The sequence below is a fragment of the Tachysurus fulvidraco genome, chromosome 5 (assembly GCF_022655615.1).
Source record: "Tachysurus fulvidraco isolate hzauxx_2018 chromosome 5, HZAU_PFXX_2.0, whole genome shotgun sequence".
In the NCBI taxonomy this organism is placed as follows: domain Eukaryota; kingdom Metazoa; phylum Chordata; class Actinopteri; order Siluriformes; family Bagridae; genus Tachysurus; species Tachysurus fulvidraco.
The window spans coordinates 2,953,063-2,963,062 of record NC_062522.1 but is presented as its reverse complement, the minus strand read 5'-3'; the positions used below and the strand labels follow the sequence as shown (position 1 = coordinate 2,963,062).

The 10,000-nt window shown below is 39.8% G+C and overlaps 1 protein-coding gene across 3 annotated transcripts in view; it reads right to left on the bottom strand.

The window, feature by feature from the left end:
* gabra5 (gamma-aminobutyric acid type A receptor subunit alpha5) overlaps positions 1 to 10,000 on the bottom strand; it is a 31,670-nt gene that overhangs the window by 640 nt on the left and 21,030 nt on the right. For 2 of the 3 annotated variants that reach the window (XR_007140635.1, XM_047814082.1), the window contains exons 8-10: positions 6,328 to 6,480; positions 5,107 to 5,318; positions 1 to 2,013 (exon numbers count right to left, since the gene is read on the bottom strand). The exon at positions 1 to 2,013 is cut by the window's left edge. Coding sequence is in view for 2 of the 3 variants with exons in the window: in XM_047814082.1 (XP_047670038.1) it covers positions 1,711 to 2,013; positions 5,107 to 5,318; positions 6,328 to 6,480 (668 nt within the window). In the remaining variant the exon portion in view is untranslated. Of the gene's footprint in view, positions 2,014 to 4,824; positions 4,827 to 5,106; positions 5,319 to 6,327; positions 6,481 to 10,000 lie in introns of all 3 variants that reach the window. The other variant, XM_047814083.1, reaches the window with a different exon arrangement.

Below are 10,000 nucleotides of genomic sequence, written 5' to 3'. Positions count from 1 at the left end.
ATAAAAGCTGCCACTAGATGGCGCAATGCAAAGGTTCAGCCTCAATACTTCAAAATGGCTTCAAGCTCTATATAACAAATAAACTCCAGAGTTGCATTAAAAAGCGATTTCTCTCTCTCTCTCTCTCTCTCTCTCTCTCTCTCTCTCTCTCTCTCTCACACTCTCTATTTTTTTTTTTTGCTCTGAAAGAAGGCAACACTTTTAGCATGGCTATTGTTCAGCTCTGCCTCACGGCTCTCAAATGCTCAAGCGACAACTTAAACACCGCAAGCTTCCAGCTCATTCATACAAAAGCGAGATTTTTCAATAGAAGCGTTTCAATACCAATAGAATAATAGAATAAAAAAGTTCTTGTTGCATAGCATTTGGCATTGCTGACTTTCTGATGTTGAATAGTACAGTGCATTGCATAAGTATTCACCCCCTGACTGCTTTAAGATGTGGAACTTGATGGGATTTGATGTCACAAATAACACAAAAGTGCCGACAAAATAATAACAATAGAAATATTAAAGCAGAAATATTCACTCCCCATCCTCATGATTGTAAAGGCCCTACATCTGTCTTGGTGTGGTCAGATCCCATCAGAAATTATGTCAATTTTGGAAATGGAGTCCAGTGTAATGTAATAAATTGTTCTCATTATAAATCCACCGGTTCCTTGGAGAAGCCGGTCTTAAAGAGAATATACCGAAACAAACAGCATCAAGAATATCATGCATCCATCCAAACAAATCCAGAACATTCTGGAAAGATATATTTGTTTACCATCCTGTGTAAACCAACAACCCTGTAGAGATGGCCATTACACATCGTGTTTCCCACCTGAGAACATCATCCTTACTGTGGGAAGTGGTTGGACTACTGATCAGGAGTTGTGAGTTCAGAACTCAGCACCACCCAATTTTCACAGCTGGGACCTTCAGCAAGGCCCGTACAGCTTTATGCTGTAAAGTGTAGTGGAGGTAGCATAATGTTCTCTGGTTCATGGTCTTTCATCATGAGGGACCAGAAAACCAGTGAAGACAAGAGGTGCATGGAGGTGAACATTTCTAAGGAATTAAACCTGTTCTAGCCTCAAGAGACTGGAGACTTGGGGCGGAGCTTCATCTTATAACTGAAAGTTACAGGATGGCGAGTCTGAGTTGCATCGGAGAAAGTGTTTGATGGTTCGGAGCCCAGACTGACGTCTGATTAAGAATCACCATTTCAGATCCAGGTTTTCACGCTATCAATTAAATTGTGTCTTTTGGGGGAAGAGGCTAATGGGGGGTGAATACTTATGCAAAGCACTGTAAAAGATCACTAATCCAATGTAGATGCCAAATGCATGTTTTTCTTTGTATTTCAAAGTTTTAAAGGTCTCCATGGTGATGAGAACCCTCGAGGTGCAGACTAGGTAAAGGTTTGTAAGGGAAATGCAACCATCTTCTCTGGAATTCTAATAGAAGATTCAAATACAGTAGAAAGTCAAAGTCAAGGCAGACATGGCAATAAGACGTGTTCCTGCAGAGCTTTGAACTGATCATGCAATCTCTGAGAACCCAAATCAAACCCAAATCAAACAGAAGAGAGGGAAGTGCAGGAGAGGTGTGATGATGATGATGATGATGATGAGGGGACTGGAATGGTGAAGGGGGGCTTTGTGTTCCAGTTTGTTAAGAATGGCAAGAAAAAGGCATATAAAATAAAGAAGGAATGCAGAACTTTTTATGTTGGTGAAACGGCTCCTTTAATCACCGGTTCCCTGTTGAGGTACGTGGCCCAGTAGACCAGGTTGAAGGTGCCAAAGAGGACAGGGAACACTATCCGAGACATCTTGTCGATCTTGCTTACGCTGTTGTAGGTTTTTTTGGGGTCGGGCGTGGACTTGCTCTCGGAGCTCTTCATCTGGACGGCGGTGCTGTTGGAGATGGTGGAGATGGCCGAGTCTTTGGTGATGTTGGCGGTGAAGTTCATGCCAGTGGAGCAGGTGTTGTTGGGTTTCTTGGACAGAGCCAGCGGGTCTTTTTTCTGCAAAGAGAAAGCAGTTTTGTTTGGTTAGATCTCAGCGTGAGCTATCACAGAAGAAGGAACGTGACCAGCATGTTAATGCAGATTCAGCTGGAGACTCAACAGGCATTACAGCATTACTGTGAGAGAAGAGACTCAGGATTCTGCAGGAGATGTTTAAGAAAGAATAACAAGAATTCTACTGTATAAATATAAATATAGGAAACGTCAGTCTGCTTATTCTGGATGAAGATCATGTAGTTAGAGGAAAGTAATCGACATCACACTACATTGTCACACAGTCTGACAGGTTAATGTATTGTATTAAAAGTCCTTTATTTTGGGAATCTTCTGCAGAAAACCTTTGAGTGAAAAATCTGAACTGGGACTCGAACACTTTCACCAACACACGCTGTCACAAAGCAGCTTTACTCAAACCCACACCATGGAGATTCTTCTCCCTAATCAGCAATCCAATGACTGTGATGAGAAAAAACTCCCAGAGGAACCGCTGAGAGAAACCACACACTGAGGAGAACCTGCCTTCTTCAGGGAGACGCAGCAGTCGTTCCCTCACTATCCTTTCTTCAAGGCAAGAAACAAAAGCACAGAGTAAAATCCTCTGATCTGAAGATGTCTGAAAACACAGCACTGAAACCAGAGACTCCTTCCTTAAGTCATAAACATCTCCTCAAACACAACTTGGATGTTTGCTGTGTGATCTGTTACTATGGAAACAATAACGTATTAGAAGAGCGCTTTGTTCTGGAAATGAAGCAACACCCTGTAACCAATCAGAATCTCTCTCTGGGTGTCATGGGTCAGAGGTCAGGGTGTGATTGTGTTGGATATTGATGAAGAGAAGGGAATCGATTGTCCTCCTGTTTTAGCATCTCACTGCTTTATCTTGCCCTTTATCATCACCCTTCATCAGTAACCGCATCCTCGACAACAACAAGCAAACAGAGCCGAGGACGATGGGAAAAGAGGGTCGTGGACTGTGGCACGGCTCGAGGTGTGTGTGCAGGAAGACGCCGCGACTCGCAGCGATGCTGGAAGCCCAGACGTGACCTTCAGATCTGCTGCTCCCACACAAGCAAAACCACGAGTCAGCGAACGAGCGACTAAGCAGAAGGAAGACGAAGAAATGCAACTTACATAATGAATATTTCACCTCTGTTTCTAAATCATACTGTTTTTATGTTTTTATACTCCAAACAAAGAACTCCTGTTCATATTACAAAGTAGATATAATAAAAAAGGGGAAACTAAACTAGACTAGACGAAACTAAACTAAACTAAATTAGACTAAACCAAACTAGACTAGACTAAAATTAAACTAGTCTAAACTAGACTAAACTAAACTACACTAAACTAAACTTAACTAGACGAAACTAAACTGGACTAGACTAAAACTAGACTAGACTAGACTAAACTAGACTAAACCACGAGTCAGCGAACGAGCGACTAAGCAGAAGAAAGACGAAGAAATACAACTTACAACTGTTTTTATTGCTCCAAACAAAAAACTCCTGTTCATATTACAAAGTAGATATAATAAAGAAGGGGAAATAAACAGCTGCTTCAAATGATTTCATTCTAAACTAAACTAAACTACACTAAACTAAACTAAACTAGACTAGACTAAAACTAGACTAAACTAAACTACACAAAACTAAACTGAACTAGACTAGACTAGACTAGACTAGACTAAAACTAGACTAGAACTAAACTAGACTAGACAAAACTAGACTAGACTAAACTAGATTAGGCTAGACTAGACTAAACTATGTGTACTGGTGTAATGGTGCTAAACATTATAAATCCAGAGAGAACAAAGACGTGCAGTTTAGTCCTGAAATTTGTAAAGTGTGATTTCTCTGAAAGAACGCATCGCGATCGTCTTCTCTGATTTTCCCTAATTGCGGTCGAGGGTGTTTCGTGTGCTACACTTAATAAACCAGTAAAGATACGAGGAACCAATCGGAGGATCAGCTTCTAAGTAATGCAGCGGTGGTGGAGGCATCCAACCCACTGTGTGAAAAAAGACAAAAATCCCCTCATAAAGCCGACATCCTCCTTTTCATTTTCTTTACAGTCTTTCCAAAATACTTAGTTCTGCATCTGGTTTAGCTAACTGTCTCACAGCAGCAGGAAAATAGTCATGCATTATTCGCATAAAAACAATAAAAACCAGTGGGCAATAGCAGGATTTTAAACAAACAAACAAACAAACAAACAAACAAACAAACAAACAAAAAGTCATTCCATACATCAATCGGACAGCAACAACATTTCTAATTTGTTCCACTAGGTGGCGATAATATGCTCCATCTTCTCCACCAACATGAGAAAAGATTTGCTTTTGTTTGTTTAATCATTAATAAAGTCATTCATTCGTTTGTTTGAGTGTTTTTTCTTTTATATCCACTATTTTAAGTAGCTGACCGCTAATGAGCCTCATTTATTTGTATAGTTACGTAGCTGATAGAATGCTTCTTTCTTTCTTCCTTCCTTCCTTTCTTTCTTTCTTTCTTTCTTTCTTTCTTTCTTTCTTTCTTTCTTTCTATTTTCATTTAATCCCAGTGGACCTGTTTCTTATTAAATTTTCGTTTGCATAGTTTGTAGCTCATTTAAATATCCAGATTTTATTCATTTATTTGTGGTTATGTATTTTTAGATATTTCATTTATTATGTACTTATCGGTCTGTTTCTTTCTTCCGAAATCATGTGTTTGTTTGTTTGAATCATTCCATTAGAATTAATTTGGGTTCCTTGCGTATGGTTGTGATATAGATTAGAAACACACACATGCTCATCAATCACTTTACTTCTCATAAAACGTCCAGAAATCTTTTTTTTTTCTTTATAACACACCTTACAAAGAACTAGCTGATGAAATGTGACCTAAAGTACATGGCTTTATTAAAGTGGATTCTTGTTATTCTGATTAATGATCTAGACGATTTTGAGACTCCGGCAATGAAAAAACTCGACTCGAGTCACTTCGGTAAGGTGAAAAATGAAAACCTCAGATATTATTAGCTTCCTGTGCAGCAGTAACATGATCATGTGATGCACGTAAGACCCGAATTCACTAAAACCACACTCACTTTGGGCTGTTGTGCTTCCATGGCTTTTTTGCCATCCCAGGCCCAGCTGCGTTTGGTGAAGTAGTTAACGGTTGCAAACTCGATGAGGGCAGAGAAGACGAAGGCGTAGCACACGGCGATGAACCAGTCCATGGCTGTAGCATAGGCTACTTTGGGAAGAGAGTTTCTGGCACTGATGCTCAGTGTGGTCATGGTTAACACCGTGGTCACGCCTGAAGGGAATAATGAGAAAGTATTAAAGTGCAGGAAGTCTGCAGTAAATGTTTTAGACCTGTAATAATCACAGAACCTTAAAATTTTAAATCTTATCTTTTTTTTTTTAACCCCTGTAGTCACATCTGACTGTAAAGCAGACCAGAGTACTACACAAAGACGATTAAAGCTGTAGTATGTCATTTAAGAAAGAGCTTACGGACCTATAATAGTTTTATTATTTCAAAAACACCTTTAAAAACCTTTGATTTTATATTTCATGTTTACATTATAATTTATATAACGATTTACACCGTGGATACGTCGGGATGGAGAAAAGGGGGCAGAAAAACAAATAAATGGAAATGGATTAAAGGTGCGGTATGTCATTTTATTTTAATTTGTTTTAGACATGAGATGTGTTAGATATTGTTTAGCATTGTGCTCACACCTTTTAAGAATAATTAACATGAAAACTCTGTTAGCAGGAATTATTTTCTATCCATTGAACATGGGTATTGCGTGTTAGCAAATGTGGCTAGTTTGGATACATAGATAGTTTGCTAGTAAGCTTGGTCATACAGGATGTTAGCTGGCTAAAATGTCAGATCACTAGTTACCAGATTAGAAAAGCAAACCGTTTATGTTCATTTAGTTTCCAGTATTTTGTGCTAATCGTCACTACGACAAGCCAAAGAAGAGAAAGGAATTTATAGCGGTTGTATATGGTTAAGTTTGTGATTTAAGCCCCGCCCCCTTTTAATCGGGGAAATAAGTTGCACTTGTTAAAGAACTCTCTAGGAGAACAGCTTCATCTCCGGCTGATTAGCTCTTCATTTGGTCCGTCTGCACCAGTCAATTCCGATTTCCATTTTGATGAGCGTTATCGACGTATTAATCTTTAAATTAATTAACAGCCGAGGAAAGCGCTGGCAGAATTCCCGAAGGAATCACGAGTGCTGTGGAAAAACAGATTCTCTGTCATGCCATCTTTGGGAGTTTAAAGCCAGTTGTAATGTGGTCACTGACCGAACACCGTCCTGGCAGGGACCGACTCCCGATTCAGCCAGAAGGAGACCTGAGACAGGATGACGGTCATGAAGCACGGCATGTAGGTCTGGATGACAAAGTATCCGATCTTTCTCTTCAGGTAGAAGTGGGCCATCATCACTGTGTAGAGGCCTGTGGTAACCAGAACAATATAGATTATAGGAAGATAAACAAGGAAGCAGAGGACAGATAAGTGATAGCTAAAGCTAGAGACCGAGGGTGTGACTGGATTCTAGTGAATGAGTGCAAGCGACCAGAGAGAGGTTTCCAGGAAAATAAAAAAATTAAACATGTGGTAACAGATAACAGTAGTGTTCATAAGGCTACATTACTCACACAGTACATAAGCCATTATGCAGGATTATTCCAACAGCAAATTGTCTGTAGTATATAACCCTTTTTTCAAAAATGTGTTAAAACTTAACAAAAGTGTTCATAAGGCTGCATAAGACCTTCATTAAAGCTTACATTATCATATATATATATAGTGTAATTCCGTTAGAGGGCAGCTGACATAAAGATAATAAAGGTCTTATGCAGGCTTATGAACACTTCTGTTAACACCTTTTCTTAACCAGGATCTCCAGAGAATCTCATAAATTAGCTCATCATGCTCAAGCCTACTCAGAAAGAGCTTATGTAGGTGTTATGTAGACCTAAGAACACTATGAGCACTTTGTTTAACAAGACATTAGCACCTCCCTAACAGACTAACAGAGAGTGTTTACAGGGCTACATAACCAATTACTATTATGACTTTATTTACTATAACATTTATAAAGGATTATTCCAACAGGCAGTAGCTGACATAAAGACAACATTTATCAACTTTGATGTCAGTTGTTATAAAGGGCTTACGTAGGTTTATATAACCTCTGAAATCACATAAATTCACAAATGTGTTCAGAAATGTAAACTGGATAAATGGCAGTGTTCGTAAGGCTACATAACATGAAAGTTAGTACAAACAAAGCAAAAGGATGCATCAGGCATTTTTTATAACATGTCATAACCCTTATGTCAAGTGGGCATCTGCTAAATGCTGGAAATGAAAATGGAAATGAAATGGAGATAAGTTTGTGATATAACACTTTGTACCTCAGTGCAATTTGGGAATGTCAGTGTGAAGAAAGCCAAATAACACTGGCCACTATAACCTTACATTACATTGACATATGTATTCACAACAATATTATGAACAGACATAACAACTTATTTTACTTAAGAGTCAGAGAAAATATCCATAATACTGTCATTGCTAGTCATAAAAATCTCATACCCAGTAATAAGATCTCTCAATTTAGAAGCCAGATAAACAGTGTTATGATATTGTCATAAGCATTCCGACTTAAGTAACTTATGCGCACAAATAAACAACACACTGCACTAATTAATAAATGAAAGACAATAAATCTATACATTATACCACAGACACATGATGCAACATATCGAAGATATCTATAAAAATCTTATAAGCCGGTGAAACAGAAATAAGTTCGTGTTCTTGAATAAGTTACAAGCTGACATTAATAAGTGACATAAGCTTTGTCATCATGTCCATATCTCTTGACATGGAGCGTTTACCGTCCATGTCCCTGTGAACGAGCTGTTACTATAGCAACGATAAAGAATCAGACCGACGGCATTAATATGAGTTTGGTGATGTTGTAATCCTACACACACACACACACACACACACACACACACACACACACACACACACACCACAGACACAGTAGATAGAGATTAGGATCGAACATCTCAGTATTCCTTTAAATACGTGCAGATACGAATCCTGTGCTGCTACGTAATCACTTCTTACGCAGAGGATTTCTTCACGGTGGAAAAGGAATTCTGTTATCCACACAGTGTGATGCTGGGACTTCAGGAGATACAGTAAAACATTTAAAATTAATAATATAATAATAATAAAAGGTTATGTCTATCCTGTTAAACAGGAGTATTAAAAAAAATCCTTTCAAGCCACAACGACTGATAACCCGAAAGAAAATCCACTGATGACTGCCGCTTTCTCCTGGCAAAATCGGATTTTTGCGTTGCACTAATCCCTTGTTGTAATCTGCATCCTGCAGCTCTCAGACTCACTCGCTTTATCCTAGTCACTCACGCTGGGCCAACCTCGAATGCCACATTGAGAGAGAAGGATAGAAAGAAAAAGATTTAAATAAAATAAAAAAAAAACTCTACGGAAGCGACTACGGTAGATCGGATAAAAGAGGCCTGGTATTAAAATAAATCCTTCAGGATCTTCAGAATCATGCTAAGACTCATTATGCAGCCAGGACTGGCAACGTCCTTCATGAGAGAGGGCCTGCAGGTCCAGATCATACCCCTTTAGATCTACCCCGTGCTCTATGACCTGATGAAACACAGCCTGTGATTTAGGAAGGTTTTATTGGATGCTCCCATTCAGGTGGAACCGATCTGAGAGGAAGCAAACATGCCACAGTGGTGGATCTTCCTGCTCAGCTTCTGGAGTGTTTACGGAGAACTTCCTTTCATTGCAGAGAACAACGCTGCCATGTTGGTCAACTGGTGAGTAACTGGAGGTTTTGGTGTGGTTTTATTATTATTATTATTATTATTATTATTATTTTTTTTCGATATATTTTTCCTTACCATAATTTTTAATTTCCCTGACAATGGGCGTGGCTTGGTTGATAGAACATTGGTTGAAGATGTCATGTAATCTGTACATCTTCACACAGAACTAAGTGACTGGTTGAAGATGGTTGACATTCCACTGCTTGGTGGATCTATTCTTGACTTTAACCAAGAGGGTTTACACCGGATTAGCACCACTAAAAGCCCCGTAACCTTAAGGCAGAGCTGCAAAAAGGGATGATAGAAAGGAAAGAAAGTTCTTCTGAGGGCCCTGTGATCCTGTGCTCCTGAGGGTTAAGTGAGAACCTTGGAACCTTGCCATGTCTCCTGCCAAGGCTGTAAAACTCCTTCTGTTAGCTCCTGATGTTTCATCTTTTTCATATCCAAGGACTGGTTTGTCTTTTTGGGTGAAACCTTAAAGGTTCCATGTGGAACCTGAGTGTACACTATTTAATGGTTCCTTAAACATTCTTCAGCCCGTTACTGGATCTTAGCTTCCTATTGGGGCTCCACATCGACCCTTGTTTCACCTAAAGGTTACTTTTCCCTACATTTCTCCCTCTGGAAGAAGAATCTTTGAAGATCTTTTTTGTTCATAGAACCCTTTTATACATGGAGTATGGTGACTCTAAGAGCCTATAAACTCTAAGATCAGGTGGATCGTGGCCTAATGGTTAGAGGGTCTGACTCGTAACCCTAAGGTTGTGGGTTCGAGTCTCGGGCCGGCCACGACTGAGGTGCCCTTGAGCAAAGCACCGAACCCCCCAACTGCTCCCCGGTCGCTGCAGCCTAAAAATGGCTGCCCACTGCTCTGTGTGTGTGTTCACTGCTGTGTGTGTGTTCACTGCTGTGTGTGCGTTCACTGCTGTGTGTGTGTTCACTGCTGTGTGTGTGTGTTCACTGCTGTGTGTGTGTGTTCACTGCTCTGGGTGTGTGTTCACTGCTCTGGGTGTGTGTTCACTGCTGTGTGTGTGTGTTCACTGCTCTGGGTGTGTGTTCACTGCTGTGTGTGTGTGTTCACTGCTGT